We start from the raw sequence: 16,491 nt of genomic DNA, 5'->3' as shown, positions 1-16,491 counted from the left end.
GTAACCCTCCACCGAGAATCGGAATCCCGGACCCAAGAAGCAAGGCGATCGCGGGGACATACCAGCATAATAATGAAATAAGCATTTTCAATTCGATTCATTCAGTTCCTTGGGCCTAACCCTCGTTTTATTATTGTTATGGCCCAGCGGCACGCACCCGGTTCTAGCTTCCCAGTATCCAGAATCGAACCCCCACCCAAAGTGTTAAATTCCCCCTCTGCCGGCACGCCTGCGTCATGCGAAAGTATTCGATGGTGGTGCTACGGTGGTGGGTTTTCCACTTGGCACAGTATAAAAGACCGATCCGATCGACATTGCGGCACAGTCCAGTGAAAAGTGTCATTGAGTTACGATCTCGGTCCCAAGATCGCTGAGCCGCCACCGTTGGCGGCATTGGCCGTTGCTTAAAGTTCAATTAAAAGTAATTAAAACTGCTACGAGTTCAAGTCACACCCATGGAAATCTGTAAGTACACAACTTGTGCTAAAATCGATCGAGGAAATAAAATAGCTTGTTTCCCTTTCGCAGAAATACAACTATACTAAGTACAACTTTAAATGCACTGAGCAATAGTACAAAACAATCGTCAGAAATATTTAAATGCTTCAATATTCTTCATTCGAATATAAAAAGAAACCAGAAACTAAAATGCAACTGGTATTCGAGTTAGATCAATAATCAAGAAACTCAATTCCAAAATAAACATGCTTCGTCCATATAAACAAAAGTACAACAGGAACTAAAATGCAACTGGTGTTCAAGTAAATTAAGAAACGCAGTTACAAAATACTAAATGATTGCCGTATAAATAAATAAACATAACAAGAAGACTTAAGTGACTGAATACCAACAAGGAAAAGTCACGCGCTCATATAAAAGAATTAAAAGATTCAATCAAACCCCAAAAAACTAAAAAAAAAATTAATCATTTGAATGATACACAGTCCACTTCTGCAATTTTGGTTAAATTACTACATTTATCGCCTCATAAAATCTGGAAATTTTCTTGATCACAATAAGATATCCAAATGCATACAAACTTTCACGATGATAGAGTTCCCAGGGAAACTTCAAATACTACTTCAAAATAATCAATTTACTTGATAATATAAATGATGATGATGATGATCAACGCAACTATCAACAAAAAAATATCTTCCAGTCTTAAGAACGAAGCTTAGTTGTAAATTTATTTGTGCCTTTTTAGTTTCCTAATTTGTTTATTTTCTGTTGTGTTCATGTTTTTTGTTAAACAAATTTAAAAGCTATAAATTTGTTGGTCTAACAATATCCTTGAATAAGGTTTCCATTTAATTTAATTAATCAAAAGGAGAATATTTAGGAAAGCTTACTCAATGTATATTGCCAATAGCAAGGCGTGTTTTTGTTGCTAAATGATTATTTATGTATACGCGAGGACCCTTGAGTTTTAAATTTTCATTTAATTTAAAACACTTTTTATTTCGGTTTTATTTGTTTTCCGTTCAGTTGGTATTTAAATATACCGTGTTTTGATTTTTTAGATTCATGATTTCGGATTTGGTAAGTGTTTTCTTTTATTATTTATATATTTTATTATTATAATTTGTGTTCAAGTATTTTTTAAATATTCACTAAATTATTTCTGTTGTACTTTTTTTGAATTTTTTTATTTTATCTTCAATTTTTTGTTTTATTTATTCTTTTAAGTTATTTTTTTTTAATCAAGAAATTACATTTTTGTAAATTATTTTTGATTTTAATTTATTTGTTTATATTTTCAATATTCGTTCGTTTATTATGCCTATCTTTTTTTGTATATGTTGTTCCAATTCCATATTATTATTCTTTTTTAAATTCTTTGAAATTTAATCATTTATATTTTGATTGTTTTTAAAAATGGTTGTTTTTTATTTGTTTTATATTTTTCTTGGTTTATTATTTAATACTGTTTACTATTTCAGTTTGTTGACTTCATTTATGATTTGACTTTTTGTATTATATTTTTAGTTTTCAATTCTTTTGTTATTTAAATTCTTTCATATTTATTTATTCTTTAAATTCTTTAAATATTAAATTATTATTGTGAGTTTTTTTCACTTCTTTTTATCTCAAATTTTTGATTTTTATTATTTTAATAATATATATTTATAGAATATATTTAAATATTTTTCAGTATTTATCAATAGTTTCCTATAAGTTTTGTAATGTTTATTTATTTCTTCTAAAAAGTTTATTTTTTGTGATAATTAGGTATTTTTATCTTTAAGCTTTCTATATTTTTAGTTGTTTTTTAATAAAATGTTATTTTTGTTTTATTATTATTTTTTATTACTATTACTTTATTTTAGGTAGGTATTTATTTAGTAATACAAATTTTTTGTTCTGATTTTGTTTATTATTTAAAAACATATATTGATTTTTGAATCCTTTTTGTATTTTATATTATGTTATTTTATTTATGTAAATTAATATTTTTCTTTTTTTAAGCTTAAGCTTTTTCTTTTGGTTTTATACTTTTGATAAATGAATTTTCAAACGTTTGGCTTATATTTCAAGTGATTTTATTTTTATTTATTTTGAGACATCAATTTATTAATTTCTGATTTATCTATCAAAATCATATTTTCCTTTGGTTTCCTTATTAATAAAAGTCTTTAATCAGATTTTTTAAATTTATCAATATCAATTTTTTTGTTTGTGTTATTCGTTTGCCCATTTTATTCGTTTCTTTTTTTTTAAATCAAGCTCTGGGTCTCTCAAAAAAAGTTACTTCAAAAAAAGAAAACCGAATGTAGTAGCTCTATATGTATTTCTTAAAACTTGAAAAATAAAATAAAATGTTTCCAATTAATGGCTTTATTTTTCCTTGCAAAAAATATATATGTTTGAGGATCTTTGAAAATTGTTTATTTGAGCAAAGCTGTGCCACACATAAATAGTTTCTTTGGAGACTTAGCTTACGATTAAACATAAATACGGTCGGTAGGTTACACAAAGATCAGCCACGCCCACCGGGCGGGCGAGCGTCTCTCCCAGCCGCTGCACTGCGTCTGTCCCTGGATTTGGACCTGTATATGGTTCTGCGTTCTTGTCCAGTTACTGCTCGGTTGCGCCGGAAGTTCCCTCGACGGCTGTCTGGGCAGCTGGGATGGGCATGCTCTGGCCCGTAGCACCACCACCATTACTTCCACCATTTCCGGCGGCACTCGCCGTGTTTCCTGGGCCATCCGACGGAGTATCCGCGTCCCGTTCAAGCAGATAGCTAACGCCTAGAGGACGTGGTCGGCCACCATAGGAAGAGCTACAAGGGGTGACAAGAGGGCAAGCCTATCTTAATGCCGTGACCGATTCCGAATCCGATTACGTGCGGGAAACAACTGTGGGTGCACTCAGTAACAAATAAATAACCTTACGGGTACAAAAATTCTTCTACTTATTAGCAATTATTTTGAGAAAAGTGACAGAAGTTGTTTAAATATTTAAGCAATTTTTTAAGTGCTAACAAAATATTAAGTCTGCGGTTTGATTGAAGTTAAACAGTATTAATTCATAATGAAAGAGTTTAAGTGAAATGAATTTATATATATATGAATTTATGATATTTATATAAAACCATACTGTTTCTCAGGATAATTGATTGTTCAGTTCAATTGAATTTCCTATCCGCAAGGCCACTTTATTTGTCTGAGTGCATTGATGATGCTGTTGCAGGGGCAGCACCCACTGCAACTTACCTCTGTGCATCCCGCTCCCTGTCCCGTTCCCGCTCCCTCTCCCGACTGCCGCCGCTGCCGCTTGAGCTGCTGCTGCTGCTACTGCCGCTGCTGCTGCTGCTGCTACCACCGCCGCTGCCACTGCTGCTTCCACCGACCTTCTCCTGATCACCCAGATAACTCCAACTGCCAGGACCTCCATCCGATCCCAGGACATTGGTATGGCCTCCCACTCGCGAACTGTCGCTGCCAATGGCGGGTGAGGTGACCTTGGAGCCACCGGCATAGGGACAATTTCCGGAAATGCGTCCGCAGGGCGAGCTCATTGAGGAGGAGGGACGAGTGTAGGAGTAGCCATATCCTCGATTCCTGTCGCTTTCATCCTCGTCGGTGGCAAAGTAATAGCCTCGTCCGGAGTTATCAAAACCGGACTGGCCCCTGGATCCGTTCGAAGTTGTTGGGCAAGCGGAAACGGAAGCGGTTGTCGGTTGGGAGTCAACGGGGCGGATACGGGATTTTCGAGCGCGAGTTAGTGAGTGCATTTGCAGTTGTTGGAGTGCATTTTGAGATTTGTTTTTACGATTGGAATTGCCAGCCGTGGAATATCCGCAGTGTCCACAGTGTTGTTGTTGTAGTTGTGTGGTGTATTCATGTTCATGTTGTAGTTGTACATGATGTTGGTGTAGTTATTGTTGTTTGCGTGTTGTTGAGTTGTTGTATGAAAGTAGAGAGTAAAAACAAAAAGAGCTCAGAGATAGGAAGCGTATAGGTACACAGATAGCTGACAACATGGATGTATAAACAAAAGAGAGTGCGACGATACCTGTAGGTCTCATCCCAAGGGCGATAGTTGCGAAAATCATACCTGGAGTAGTAGCGATCGTACGGATCATAACGATCATACCCGCTTGTCCTCGAGCGATCGTAGTAGCGATCTAAAAAGGATAGTTTGCGAGATTTTTCGATTTGTAACATTCAGAAAAGAAATCTTGAACATACCTCTGGATAACCCCTCGCTGTAGCGATCACCACTGTAGTACCGATCCCGGTTGTCGTATCCATATCCGCGTTCCCGATCGTATGATCCTCCATACGCAGATCCCCTTCTATAATCATCATAGCCACGACCCTCATAGCGGTCGTATGTTCTCGGAGTATAGCGATCTTCGTAATAACGGGAGCGATCGTAGTAGCGATCGTAGTCCCGATCCCTGCTGCGATCATCGTAGCCGGAGTAGTACCAGGCACTACCTCGCATATCGTCGCCCGTTCGACTGGAGTATCCGCTGTAGTACCTATCACGATCCCGATCCTCGTAGCATCTCACGCACCGCGACTGGCGGCTCTTTCCTCGAAGCACGGAGTCGAGGATTCCAACACTCGCTGTAGCCAGCTGCTGATCCTTGGCGTCCACACTGGATCGAGCTTCCGGCCCTGTCACCGCTGCCTGGACACAGACGAGCAGCGTCAGGCAGGATATCTAAGACGGACAAAATAACAAAGTTTATATTAGGTTTCAAAATTATATAATTCTTTATATTGCTTTTATTTTCTATAAGTAGTAATATAGGTCGTCGTAATTTAGGTGTAGCAGTTTTGTTCTGTTTTAAATAAATATATACATTATTATAAAAATGATTCGTATCAATTAAAAGAATACTTCTCATGCACAGCTCCTTATATTTAATTGCATTCAGCGATGAATATTAAGCTCTTATTGTTCTTGTTCCTTAGTTAACCACATTAGAAATCAACAGCATAATCCAATGCAACAATAATCATAAGTGAAAATGCTCTCAGCGAAATAAAGTGAGTTGATTTGTGCAGCCCCAATTCGAATGATTTTAATGATGTGGTTCTAAAGCCACAGATAAGATCCTTTCAAAGCACTCAATTAAGTAGATATGTTCTGTGCCTGGTAGTTAATTTGCCGTATGGAAAGTCAAAAGAGAGCGCGATCGCCATTAGCTGATTGGCTTTAATTGCCGCTGAGTGCCCGGCCTATCGCAATCGGTTAAGCCGGGGAATCAGCCAGCCAATGCATATCTCACGGTTCAGCTGCCAACTGGGCCAAATGCGAGTTTGCTCCACGGCAGCCTCCGAGCGTAATTGAGGAGGGCCCAGAGCCAGGCGCCCTCCGCCCACAGATGAACACCGCTAAAACGGACGACAACACCGTGTGGCCAGTCGGCGTGAAATATGATCAGCTCCCCCACCGATTATGCAATGGATTTTGGGCCAGGCCAGAAGTACGAGTATGTGGCTCGTCTCGGCACCAAGTACACGGGGTTGGCCACATAGCATTGACATCATTTCTGAGCCCGGCTCATGGCTGCATGAATCAGATTTGGACTCTGAATTGGAATTGGAATCGGAATCATAACTCCACTGGCTGATGCCGAAAAAAAAAATCGAGAATGGCCAGCGCGGGCCGAGTTAATCATGGAAAATATTTTGCTAGCTGACCGCCACGCTTTGTTAGCCAAGCATCAGGAACAACTTCCGGCCAGGCCGATGGTGTTGGCTTTGGCATGTGGGGAATGGATCGCCGTGACTTGTCACTGACTCTGGCCAACTTCATTAGAATAATTATATTTCGAGCGAGTACCGAAAGGTGAGTATATGAATGTGGCAAATTGTTTCGCTTTCCGCCGGTCGTTGCCATCGAAAACCTATGAATGGGCTTTTTCGAGACTCCACTAGATTTGGTTTATTTTTTTTTGTCTGCCCAAATTAACATAACGTAATCGTAATATTTCGGTGGTTGCATAATGGGTTCTACGAAACTTGCATAAGAGTTTTTCGGGGTCATAATATGTTTTGAGTCCCACGGAGTCAATGGAGTTGAGTTGGCAGGGGGATGAACATGTTTTGAACACATATTGCCTTTTAAAAACTTCTGTTATAAGAAAACTCCTTTGAGAGGAAAACAATAATTGTCAGAATCTGATTTATGTTCCATTTGTAAATAGGTTTTAAAAGAGATATGGGGGTATATTGAAATTAAAAGTAGCTCGCTCCCAGAAATTATAAAAAGAATAAGTGTATATGAGATTGTGTGATACAACACAAATTACGTTACGTTATATCTTCAATTCAGTGTCTATAAATTTTCTTTTTATCTAAGTAATTACACAAAATAAATGTGTAATTTAAAGAAATAAGGAATTTCCCTTATAGGGTTTTTTGTGTTATGTTAAATTATGTTTTTGGAATTAGATATATATTGATTTTAAAAGTTTGTTGAATAAGACAATTAAAGTTGTCGGTATAATCTAAAAATCCATTTCAATAGAAAAAATCAAATAATGATAAAACTACTAATGTGAAAACTAATTTTATGCTGATGAGCTTCCTAACTATAAACTTTTCATTTATAAAGGATACTTCTGAAGTGAGTTAGCTAGGGAAACATCCTGCAGATGTGACGATATTTTTCACGCATCTCGATTGCGTCTTAAACTAAAAATATCCCAAACGGTATCCCCAACTTTAGTTAGTTTCTGATAATTGTCTTTAGTATTTTATGCTGCAATCCAATCCTCTGAAGAATAATTCCATTCAGTTCAAACTCACCAACAACATAGCACTCATGGTGTTCCCTCTTCAAATGGCTCCACCGAATCGATCACAATTTTAGCACCTGGCACACGTTGTGCCTCTCCAATTGGTGGTGGTGAAGCCGAACGTATCCTTTCACACTGTATCACCTGTATCACAACGAGCCAAAGCTTCTCGAACTGGCGACGGACCGCGAATGATGTGGTCGGAAGCGATGGATCCGTATTTATCTGAACTCCAACCCGAGCTGTGGTTCTGCCCAAGCCGAGAGCACTGAACCGCGATCCCAGCCCCGGATCATCGTGGCTATTAGAGATGGCTTGGCTTTCGGTGGTTGTGCTGCTGACGGCTGTGGTTCGCTGGCATTCGTGGCTAGGGTGTTGGCAGCCAGTGTTTTAATTTTTTGGGTTTTTTGTTTTTTTTTTTTGGCATGGGACGGGACGTCGATTTGTCACTTCGCCAGCTCCAACACCTTGGGGCGTGCTGTGCTCTCGTTTCATGGTCAGTTTGGCTTTCGGAGAATGACATGGAGGATGTGCCCAAGAAACGCCTTGATTGCCTCATCGAGAAGCGAGCTAATTATGCGTCTGTTGCGTAATGCCCCGAGAACACTCCTGTGAAATTATCGCGGATTATTCCGACTGAATCACTGAGATCTGACATTGTGTGTCGGCACGAGATTAGCATTTCCACCGGCAACTGGAACAAAACACTTTTCAGCGCTTACATAATCCGCGACCGTGACCATGAAAAGACTTTCCACCTGAAGACGTCCCAAATTAAGAAATCTTACAAGATACTTATAATACCCTTGAAGAAAAATAAGATGAGCGGCAAAGGTCATACTAAAAAATTTATATGAATATATAAAGAATATAAATATATATATATATATATATGAATATTTAAAAAGAAAGCTAAATTAATCTATGCATTCACTACATTTTTTATAGTCGCGCTATAAGTAATTTTCAAAAGTATCCTTCTACAAATAAACTAATCTGTAAGACTTTATTATTTATTTAATTATTATATAAGATCTTTGAATATACTTCATTACCTTTATTTATTTTCCGTGCACTTAAGCATATATGCTGCTATTAAAATCACGTCAAGTAATAAGGTCAAATTGAAAAGGTATTTAGATGTTATTTTTAGAACCTTTGATTTTAACTGGAGGACCGTTATATCAAATGAATTTGCTAAAGAATAATCTTAAGCATGACAAACTACCTTACCAAAAACTTTTTGTGGAAGGGGCACATCCGAGGTGTAGCAGGTGGCGCCACGGATCACCTTCTTCGTCTGCATGCTCAGTGAACCCCAGGCAAAGGTCGTTGGCATTGTCCATAAAAAGCATAGCCCAGCGGCGAAAAAGAAACAAAAACCAGGCGACAAGTTTAATTAAACGATTTAATTTAGTTTTTACAAAGCGCGCAACAGTCTGGCAGATTTGCTAGGCTCAGTTTGAGATACAGATTCGATATGGTACTCGTAAATATATATATGTATATGTATTTTCTTGGGCTTTGGAGATTGCATCTAGTTCGCTTCATGGAAGAACAATTTGTGATGTGTATGTGTACAGTGCGATTTGACATCATCTTCATCTCTGTGTGGTTGTGGCTCCCTTGAGGGCGCAATAAGATCAACAATTAAGCTAATTCAACGATTCTGCTAAATACGAGTTATTGTCTCAAGTTGTACATACTTTATAGCCTACAGTAAGTACGTGAGTTTGCATGTGTGATTGAGTGGCAGTGCTCCTTTCCATTAAAACTGATTTTAATAACTGACATAACTGAAGCATAAAATAGATATCACAATATTGTATATTCTATCTAAAACAATAGATATCATTGAGAATACTGATACTGCTAGCGATAGAAATGAAATCACAATTCAATTTTATAATAAAACGAAATGGAATAAAAGCTATAATTGTTAGAAAACCCTAGACATTTCAACTATATCACTGCTCTCCATTCACACACACTTAAGTAGAGAAGCCAAGCGATTGGGGATACATGGGGAATAGTCGAGTATCACGATGTCATCTTTGCCGCATTAGCCGCGGCTATATCATCCCGGAAAGCCAGGAATCCCAGTTGGGCGTGCGAGGCCTCATTCAAGGCCCTCGATCGAATGCAGGCCCGATACTGATCGGCTGTCAGGGAACTGGAACAGATCTGTGTAAAAGAGAGAACTCGGTAGTGCAAATGGGCTGAAATTCGTTGCATACAACAGTACCTTGGTGTGCCAGCGGTGAAAGATTCCCGGGTCGGTGGCCCTGATTATCTTGATTTTTGATCGAACATACTTTCGGTATAGCATCACATCCTCGCCGCCCCAACCGACAATCTCCTCCTCGTCGAAACCGCGCACCTTTAGGAAGTTCGAGCGGTACTGGCACGTCATTCCGTAGCCAAAGTCCCGCCAGAAACCGGTGTCCCTCGATATCACCAGTTGCTCCTCTTCGCTGGGCAAGGGCTTGCCCTGCAGTGAGTACACCACATGCGGATTGTACAGGCTAAATACGACGGGGTAGTAGACCTAAGCGTTGAAAATAGATGTTAATGTATTAGTAATTTAAATAATAGCAGATATATTTACCTTCTTTCCAGGCGCTGCATTCCAGCGACAACGCTCCAGGAACTTGGTCGTGAACATAATGTCCACGTCGCACATGAAGAGCAGCACGTCCTCCTCAGCGGGTTGAATGTGCTCCGCTCCCAGTCTTAAAGCTTTGGCTATAAGCAAAATGGCTATTATTAACTACCAATATTATTTGTAATGCATTATAAACTTGCATATGTATTATGAACGAAACAAATGTAATATTAATAAACGAAACCCGTGCTTACCCCTACTGAAAGTCTCATTGAGTGCCAAAAACTGAGTCCTTTGGGATCGTCCAGCCAGGCTCCTAGCTTGCTCCAATCCACTGGTTCCAAAGTACACCACAATAAGCTCCAGGCGACGATCCTCTAGCTTGGCGAACATCTGCAGGAAGCCGCGAAAGCTGTGCAGACGTCCAGCCAGCGGTAGTATCACGTGGATTATGGGCGGACTATGACTTGGAGGGGCACCACTATTATCCACACTGGAAGATAGCTCCGATAGCTGCACCGTTTGCAGAGGAGCAAATGGTCGCATGACCAGGGCTCTCCGCACTGGACTCGCCTGGTGCTTGACACTCTGGAAGTACAGCTCGTACTGGGTGCCTGTGGTGGGTTCGTTGCGGTATATGCCCTCGATAAAGTCATCCAGGGTGTATTTGATCACATCCGAGGCGTAAGCCGCTGCAGAACCAGCTCCCTTGGCTCGTATTCTCGCTGAGTGATTCCTGTTCAGGCTCTCCAGCGCCTTGTTTACCGCCTCGATGAGGTCACGTCGTCGATAACCGATGGGCTTCTCCACCACGCGCTTTCCCAGGCCCAAGTCGATGGGATATACTCGCGTGAAGGTGAAGTGATTGTAGGGTATCAGCTCGTACTCGTTGTTCAGCGGCAGTCCATGCAGAATTTCTGCGGCGCCCACCTGCTTGCGAATATAGCTGCTGCAGTCGTAATGGTGACCCAGTGGTGCAGTTGGTGGCCCCGCGGTGGTTTCTTGCAATTGAAGACTGCCATTTGATGGCTTGGCAGTGCTGCGATTATTCTGTAGAAAGAGGATTTGAGTGCGGAGAGCCAGGACTTCCTGTTTCAGCCGCTCAATTTCCGCCTCTCGTTCGCTTAAGGTGTAACTGAATCCGCTGGATTCACTCGGATTATTGGCTTGAGTTTCCCTCGTCGTCAGTTCATCGAATCCGCACTTTGTGAGCACCACAATGGAGGCGCCGGTCAACAAGGCGAAGAGCAGCAAAAGCCGCAGCAGCAACTTGGTCACCAGGGAGTTATGCATTTTCCATAGTTTCTTACAAAATTTTCAACCTATTGAAAATAATAAAATAATTAGTTATCTAAGTGCAATAGTAAAATGCAAACACACATTTGAGACTGTAAAAAAAACTAGTAACGAATTATCACAAATTTTATACATTGCTGTGGAATTCTACATTTTTATTACATATTATACATGTACATGGCTCGGTAGAACAGTTTATTGGTTTTTGTCTCTGCTATTTAGGCAACAGTGCGTTATTAATAATTTTCGCTGATCTTTTGTAAAAGTATTAAAGATAAATCAGTTAAGAGCAAACAAAAATTTCATTTTGGCTTGCGGCACTGGTAATTTAAGTAATAAAATAAGATACAATAATATAAGACATTGATTTGAAATCAAACATCATCTGCAAGGAACTAAAGAAAAATGGAATGCAAGTGCTTGTTAACAATAATTTGTGCGCCGATACACATACTAAATATACCAATTCATGTTTTTTATAAGCTAGATAAGTATTATCTTTTTATATTTGCAAGGGGTTTTCAGGAAACATCGATAGTATCGATAAGGTATCGGGCTTGGTTCCAGCTCTAATAGTTCAACGGTCACACTGATCACAAGCTGATATTTCTATAAAAAAAAATAGTGCTATTTAAAAAGCAGCCGCAGTTTTCCGTGGAAAACCCGAAATACACAGCAGTATTCTACAGGCACATTGTCAAGGTGAGTGCTCGGGGGTGGTGGGTGGTTGGGGGTGGCGTTCCACCCATGTAAACAGCGTTTGTTGGCAGTGCGGCATGCAACAAGTTCTTTTTTCGAGCAAAGGTGATGGCATTCCTATAAATCGAGTGATTCATAGGCCGAATAGATAAGGCGTGTGCTGCGTTTTGTTTTCTTTTCTTTTCGGCCCTGTAATCTAAACAATTTCGGGTGTGTGTGTGTGATGGAACATGCATTCTCCCCATTTAAAGAACCAGACATCCAATAAAGGCCTTTCTCTGCTTCGCTTTCTTTCCGCAGCAAATTCACAATGGAGAACAACGAAGCCCCCTCCCCCTCGGGATCCAACAACAACGAGTAAGTGGTGGAAATCCATCGAATCAACAGGCTCAGCGCACAAAAGCAAGGAAAATCCCATACAGTGACGTCACCTGAGTCATATGGGCCACAGCGAACCGGAAGTAAAGTCTTCGGACTTCACTTTCGGACATTGGAATACCGTAAACGTCATGCTGCTGCCCAAGCGGTAGCTTCAGTTGTAGTTTGAAATCAATTAGGGTCATTAAAAGCATTCAGTTAAGTTGAGATATTGTAAAGTCAGTTGCTATCTTAGATGGAATATTAATGTGAAATGGCAAATTAACTCGAATAACAAAAAAGTATTAATTATATTCGATTCTAAATTGTAAAACATTTGCAAGTAGCTTATAATCAGAAACAGAATTTGCTTATTAATCACTTTATCGCAAATGGTAACTGAACATACTTAAGTATGTTTCATTTAACATCTATGAAAAACAAATGAATATTACTCATTTTATATTTTTTTTTGTCAATGGAATTTCAACAGCACTTGAGATTGTGAAGTTTTATTAGTCTATCCGAATTTAAGAAGAAAGAAAGTATTTATAGGACACAAGTCCCATTATTAAAACGTGAAAGGTGAATTGGCATAGATAACGATGGCATGATATACCAAGACTCGTGCTTTTGTGCGTTGCAGCTTGATGATCCATCTGCTGCTCTTAATAAGTGTAAGCAACCCCCACAAACACACATAATATTGTACAGTTTTCCCATACTTCCGCCACCGCCGAACGCGAATGACAACTACAATCAATTCGGTGACCATCAAATCAGGAACAACAATGCAGCCCAGAAGAAGCTGCAGCAGACCCAAGCCAAGGTGGACGAGGTGGTCGGGATTATGCGTGTGAACGTGGAGAAGGTCCTGGAGCGGGACCAGAAGCTATCGGAACTGGGCGAGCGTGCGGATCAGCTGGAGCAGGGAGCATCCCAGTTCGAGCAGCAGGCCGGCAAGCTGAAGCGCAAGCAATGGTGGGCCAACATGAAGATGATGATCATTCTGGGCGTGATAGCCGTTGTGCTGCTCATCATCGTTCTGGGTAAGCTAACCGATTTTATACCGCTTCGGCTTTTTGCCTCTTGCTGGTGCTTCTTTCTGGTTGCGGTTTTTCTCGATCAGGCTAAAGATCAGTAGTGTAGCTAGGTGGCTGGTTTGGTTTGGTATTGTTATATCTATAACGCAAGTCGACGCCCTGCAAACGCCCTAATCTTGCTCAACCTGTGGTTTCGGTCCTAACAACTTGTCCATGTGGCTTGCAGCTAACTAATCCAATAACAGATACTCCTACTCGTACTGATGACAACCCCTTGTGAATTTCTGTTTACTTGCAGTGTCGCTTTTCAATTGATACAATTAAACACACACTCACAGAAAAACAAAAGCAAAGCCAACAAAAATCATGTAATTCCGTTTCCCAATCAGCAAAGTTAAGGTTCAGATTAATCGTTTAACACGTTTGTGTACGTGTACTGGCTCCTACTATATACTCCTTAAATTGTTTATTATATTTTATAAAAGTCTTAAGCTAAGCAACTCTAAAGCTCTAAAGGTAATTGTTGTTCTTGTGCCTGTCCTAAGTGTTAATTATCGTTATATTTGTTTAGTCTGTAGTGTGCGAAGATTAGAACCTCCATGTCATACGTGTGTAGACTATAAAGTTCATACATATGTATATAGCTTCAGCAAAGCTATTAAGAAGTTAAAAATGGTTATATCTACAGTGCAATGTTGGGGCTAGGGCTCTGTTCTATGGAGAAATTTCATTTTAAAAAGTCATTTCGATTTTATTCAAATTAAACTCGCGTAAAAAGTATTAAATAAGAATGACAATACGAAATCCGTGCTGACATCGAAAGGTATGTAAGATAGTAAGCGGGAAGATAAAATCTGACTTTAAAAGTTGTTAATTAATAAATAACTGAAGAAATCTTTCGTCAACAAAACGCTCAGTACAATGTGCTGGGTGGTTAGAACTTTTACTTAAAAAGACCGCGATTTCATTTAAATGCGAGATAGGATATGAAATCCTTTTCATATCTCGTTGAATTGATATAAACATAGCTCTAATATCTGCGTATTTCCCTTTTTAGTGTCCGTTTGGCCGTCTAGTAGTGACAGCGGCAGTGGTGGAGGAAACAAGGCCATCACCCAAGCACCGCCGCACTAAAGGCCTCCTAGGGAGTGAGGTAAACACATGGATACGAAATGGAAAAGGACCAAACAAACACAACTGGGACGGAAACCTTTCTGGTCTTTTCGCGCAATGAGAGAAGGGGAGATGAAGAAAATCAAAAGGATAACTTACTAAAATTGCGTCTAGCATATATTTAACCAGAATGTAATTATTAAATCTTAATGTTAAACTTAACATTTTTACGTGTCGTAGCCGAGACCAGAGGTCCCATTAATGTGTATTGCATTATATACAATTATATATACGTGTATATCATCCAATTGAAAATACATCATGCCACCTACACTTTAACCGGACCCATCAAGTCCACCGAAGTTTTATGGAAACGTTTCGCGGACAGAGCCATTTATTTACATTCAGCGTTTTTGCTTAAGATGCGCGTGCCATGGAAACAGTTATCGATTTTCCGGCAAACCGAATCGAAACAAGACGACAGCAGTCGCGGGCACCCAGACAAACTTGCCCCATCGACATCGAGGCACTGACCAATTGCCGCAGGAACTGAATCGTCTCGCATAAACATTCTGTCCCAGCTGTTCCGATAGTCCACGCATGCGTTCCACTCATTCGATGTTCTTCCGATAGAACAGGTACACGAATATATCATGAATGTCCGCGCGCCATCCCATCAATTCTATAAACGAGGCTGTCGTCCACACATAGCCCATATATAGGGCAAAAAAGTTGAGGTAGTACAGCTGGCCGATCAGTATGTAGTCCCCGGTCGACTCCTGGCGGTAGAAGTTCGGCTTTCGCATGGAAGCGCCAAAGACTATGACAAACTGTGGGCAAAATTGGAGGAATACTGTGTCGTTATTTTAAAAATGGGAAAGTAGGTGTATCGTTTCGTTTCCCTGAGGCTTACCACGCTCGAGAGAATGGTGTATACTAGCAGGGTTGGAAACTCTATGATAACACGCTTCATCTCGGCACACACGATGATGCCAAAGCAGGTGAGGACAAATATGCGCTCGCTCCACAGGATAACCTTATGCCGGGTAGTCTGTGGTAAAGGAGGTAAGTGTCGGCGGGTCAACAAGTTCTTCACTTACGAAAAGGCCTTTCTTGTGTTTGATGGCACTATTTCCGTATATCACACTGATGATCATCATAAGGAATGTTAGGAAGATTGACAGGATGAGGCTTATATAAGGGGCACGTTTGGCGGGCTTCATGATCGACATGGTGTTCACCTCGTACTGCAGATCAAAAGAGGTCATTCGAAATGGACACCATCAGTTGAGATCATTCATGTACTTACCGTCCAGAGGCCCGCCAATAACCGCACCCACATAGGCTTTTTAACGATTATGTGGTAGAAAAATCCGTAGAGCTGGATGGATAGGAAGCTGACGACAAATTGCACGAGACTGAGGTAGTAGCGATCTGCGAGAAATTCCTTCAGGGGAGTGCTGAAAAAGAGGAGCAATTGAAAGGTCTGTCAAAAGCCGCAGGGCAAGAGCATGGATCACTACTCACATCTCCATCGCCACCGAGACCTGAATCTGTCCGATGACGAGCATAATTATGGTTACTCTGTACGTGGGTCCCACCCAACTCTTTTGGCGCGGTGGGGGGTTTTCGCGCAACATATGTACAGACGCTCTAGTTCTGAAACTGTATTTGGAGTGGCTTGTTTCGATTCACATCTAAATTTATGAGAAAAACATCAAACTATCAGAAAAATAAATGCCAACTGTTCTGTCCGCCAGCGGGATCGCGGTAGGTTGGATTGGTCCGTTAATCGTTACCTTCCGGTTGGTTTTGAGGTGTGAAAACTCATTTGCGGCACGTAAATGACCAGCAAAGTACGGCCATACAAAAATTTTGCGAATTCTGTATGTTGTGTAACTGCCTAACTCCCATTTTACATTTTGCAATGAATGATTTTATATTCATTGAAAGTATTCCTACAAAACCCTAGATATCTATGATAAAACATACATTTTTTGAACTAGTTTTTGAAATCAAGTCACTATAATCATTGAAAAAGGTGAGCATATAGGTGACCATAGAATTGCGTGCTTGCTTTTAAAATGTAAAACTGAAAATAATTGAATCGTATGCTC

General features: G+C 40.1%; 4 protein-coding genes and 1 long non-coding RNA gene across 18 annotated transcripts; 2 read left to right on the top strand and 3 right to left on the bottom strand.

Annotated features, from left to right (window-relative positions):
* The first annotated feature begins 318 nt into the window (after nucleotides 1-318).
* lncRNA:CR30009 (long non-coding RNA:CR30009) lies at nucleotides 319-2,831 on the top strand. Of its 2 annotated transcripts, none has more exons than NR_001708.2 (2): nucleotides 319-465; nucleotides 529-2,831. It is a non-coding gene; the product is annotated as a long non-coding RNA:CR30009 (long non-coding RNA). The 2 variants fall into 2 exon arrangements; NR_037738.2 differs by having other exon boundaries at nucleotides 529-1,547.
* A 38-nt stretch (nucleotides 2,832-2,869) lies between these two features.
* Nucleotides 2,870-7,460, bottom strand: CG12911 (uncharacterized protein). 6 transcript variants are annotated; one of them, NM_001144163.2, is made up of 5 exons: nucleotides 7,272-7,460; nucleotides 4,695-5,175; nucleotides 4,519-4,630; nucleotides 3,717-4,133; nucleotides 2,870-3,309 (listed from the first exon to the last, which is right to left on the bottom strand). In NM_001144163.2, exons 1-5 carry the CDS (start codon nucleotides 7,287-7,289, stop codon nucleotides 3,252-3,254), a joined length of 1,086 nt encoding a protein of 361 aa, NP_001137635.1. In that variant the 5' UTR covers nucleotides 7,290-7,460; the 3' UTR covers nucleotides 2,870-3,251. The 6 variants fall into 6 exon arrangements, with proteins under 6 accessions (NP_001137635.1, NP_001286280.1, NP_610568.1 ...); NM_001299351.1 differs by having other exon boundaries at nucleotides 2,870-3,283; NM_136724.2 differs by having other exon boundaries at nucleotides 4,561-4,630.
* Nucleotides 7,461-8,650: 1,190 nt separating this feature from the next.
* Csgalnact (Chondroitin sulfate N-acetylgalactosaminyltransferase) lies at nucleotides 8,651-14,926 on the bottom strand. Of its 2 annotated transcripts, none has more exons than NM_001299348.1 (5): nucleotides 14,707-14,926; nucleotides 10,121-11,188; nucleotides 9,870-10,006; nucleotides 9,507-9,809; nucleotides 8,651-9,445 (listed from the first exon to the last, which is right to left on the bottom strand). In NM_001299348.1, exons 2-5 carry the CDS (start codon nucleotides 11,157-11,159, stop codon nucleotides 9,302-9,304), a joined length of 1,623 nt encoding a protein of 540 aa, NP_001286277.1. In that variant the 5' UTR covers nucleotides 11,160-11,188; nucleotides 14,707-14,926; the 3' UTR covers nucleotides 8,651-9,301. The 2 variants fall into 2 exon arrangements, with proteins under 2 accessions (NP_001286277.1, NP_610567.1); NM_136723.3 differs by having other exon boundaries at nucleotides 9,172-9,445.
* Syb (Synaptobrevin) lies at nucleotides 11,729-14,711 on the top strand. Of its 5 annotated transcripts, none has more exons than NM_001144162.2 (5): nucleotides 11,729-11,864; nucleotides 12,162-12,218; nucleotides 13,002-13,267; nucleotides 13,560-13,777; nucleotides 14,319-14,711. In NM_001144162.2, the coding sequence occupies exons 2-4, from the start codon at nucleotides 12,172-12,174 to the stop codon at nucleotides 13,574-13,576; spliced, it is 330 nt and encodes a 109-aa protein (NP_001137634.1). In that variant the 5' UTR covers nucleotides 11,729-11,864; nucleotides 12,162-12,171; the 3' UTR covers nucleotides 13,577-13,777; nucleotides 14,319-14,711. The 5 variants fall into 5 exon arrangements, with proteins under 5 accessions (NP_001137634.1, NP_724906.1, NP_523680.1 ...); NM_165756.3 differs by having other exon boundaries at nucleotides 12,933-13,267; NM_078956.4 differs by lacking the exon at nucleotides 13,560-13,777.
* On the bottom strand, nucleotides 14,742-16,332 carry CG12914 (uncharacterized protein). Of its 3 annotated transcripts, none has more exons than NM_136722.3 (6): nucleotides 16,174-16,332; nucleotides 15,902-16,096; nucleotides 15,684-15,834; nucleotides 15,475-15,621; nucleotides 15,288-15,425; nucleotides 14,742-15,204 (listed from the first exon to the last, which is right to left on the bottom strand). In NM_136722.3, the coding sequence occupies exons 2-6, from the start codon at nucleotides 16,012-16,014 to the stop codon at nucleotides 14,986-14,988; spliced, it is 768 nt and encodes a 255-aa protein (NP_610566.1). In that variant the 5' UTR covers nucleotides 16,015-16,096; nucleotides 16,174-16,332; the 3' UTR covers nucleotides 14,742-14,985. The 3 variants fall into 3 exon arrangements, with proteins under 3 accessions (NP_610566.1, NP_001286275.1, NP_001286276.1); NM_001299346.1 differs by having other exon boundaries at nucleotides 15,288-15,410; NM_001299347.1 differs by having other exon boundaries at nucleotides 14,742-15,227; nucleotides 15,902-16,071.
* Nucleotides 16,333-16,491: the final 159 nt, after the last annotated feature.

The sequence above is a fragment of the Drosophila melanogaster genome, chromosome 2R (genome assembly GCF_000001215.4).
Source record: "Drosophila melanogaster chromosome 2R".
Taxonomy (NCBI): Eukaryota; Metazoa; Arthropoda; class Insecta; order Diptera; family Drosophilidae; genus Drosophila; species Drosophila melanogaster.
This window is presented reverse-complemented; position numbering and strand designations above follow the sequence as displayed.

Bases quoted from the DNA above. Each gene is read 5' to 3' on its own strand.
- CG12911 (NM_001299351.1), bottom strand. The intron at 4,631-4,694 runs GTATGTTCAAGA...TATCCTTTTTAG, and splicing joins CAGCGAGGGGTTATCCAGAG to ATCGCTACTACGATCGCTCG. The intron at 3,284-3,716 runs GTAAGTTGCAGT...CACCCCTTGTAG, and splicing joins AGGGAGCGGGATGCACAGAG to CTCTTCCTATGGTGGCCGAC.
- Csgalnact (NM_001299348.1), bottom strand. From the start codon at position 11,159: ATGCATAACTCCCTGGTGACCAAGTTGCTGCTGCGGCTTTTGCTGCTC. The intron at 10,007-10,120 runs GTAAGCACGGGT...TTTTGCTTATAG, and splicing joins CAATGAGACTTTCAGTAGGG to CCAAAGCTTTAAGACTGGGA. The intron at 9,810-9,869 runs GTAAATATATCT...TTCAACGCTTAG, and splicing joins ATGCAGCGCCTGGAAAGAAG to GTCTACTACCCCGTCGTATT.
- Syb (NM_001144161.2), top strand. From the start codon at position 12,172: ATGGAGAACAACGAAGCCCCCTCCCCCTCGGGATCCAACAACAACGA. The intron at 12,219-12,932 runs GTAAGTGGTGGA...AATATTGTACAG, and splicing joins TCGGGATCCAACAACAACGA to TTTTCCCATACTTCCGCCAC. The intron at 13,268-14,318 runs GTAAGCTAACCG...TTCCCTTTTTAG, and splicing joins GCTGCTCATCATCGTTCTGG to TGTCCGTTTGGCCGTCTAGT.
- CG12914 (NM_136722.3), bottom strand. From the start codon at position 16,014: ATGTTGCGCGAAAACCCCCCACCGCGCCAAAAGAGTTGGGTGGGACCC. The intron at 15,835-15,901 runs GTGAGTAGTGAT...CCTCTTTTTCAG, and splicing joins GTCTCGGTGGCGATGGAGAT to CACTCCCCTGAAGGAATTTC. The intron at 15,622-15,683 runs GTAAGTACATGA...TTTGATCTGCAG, and splicing joins TATTGGCGGGCCTCTGGACG to TACGAGGTGAACACCATGTC.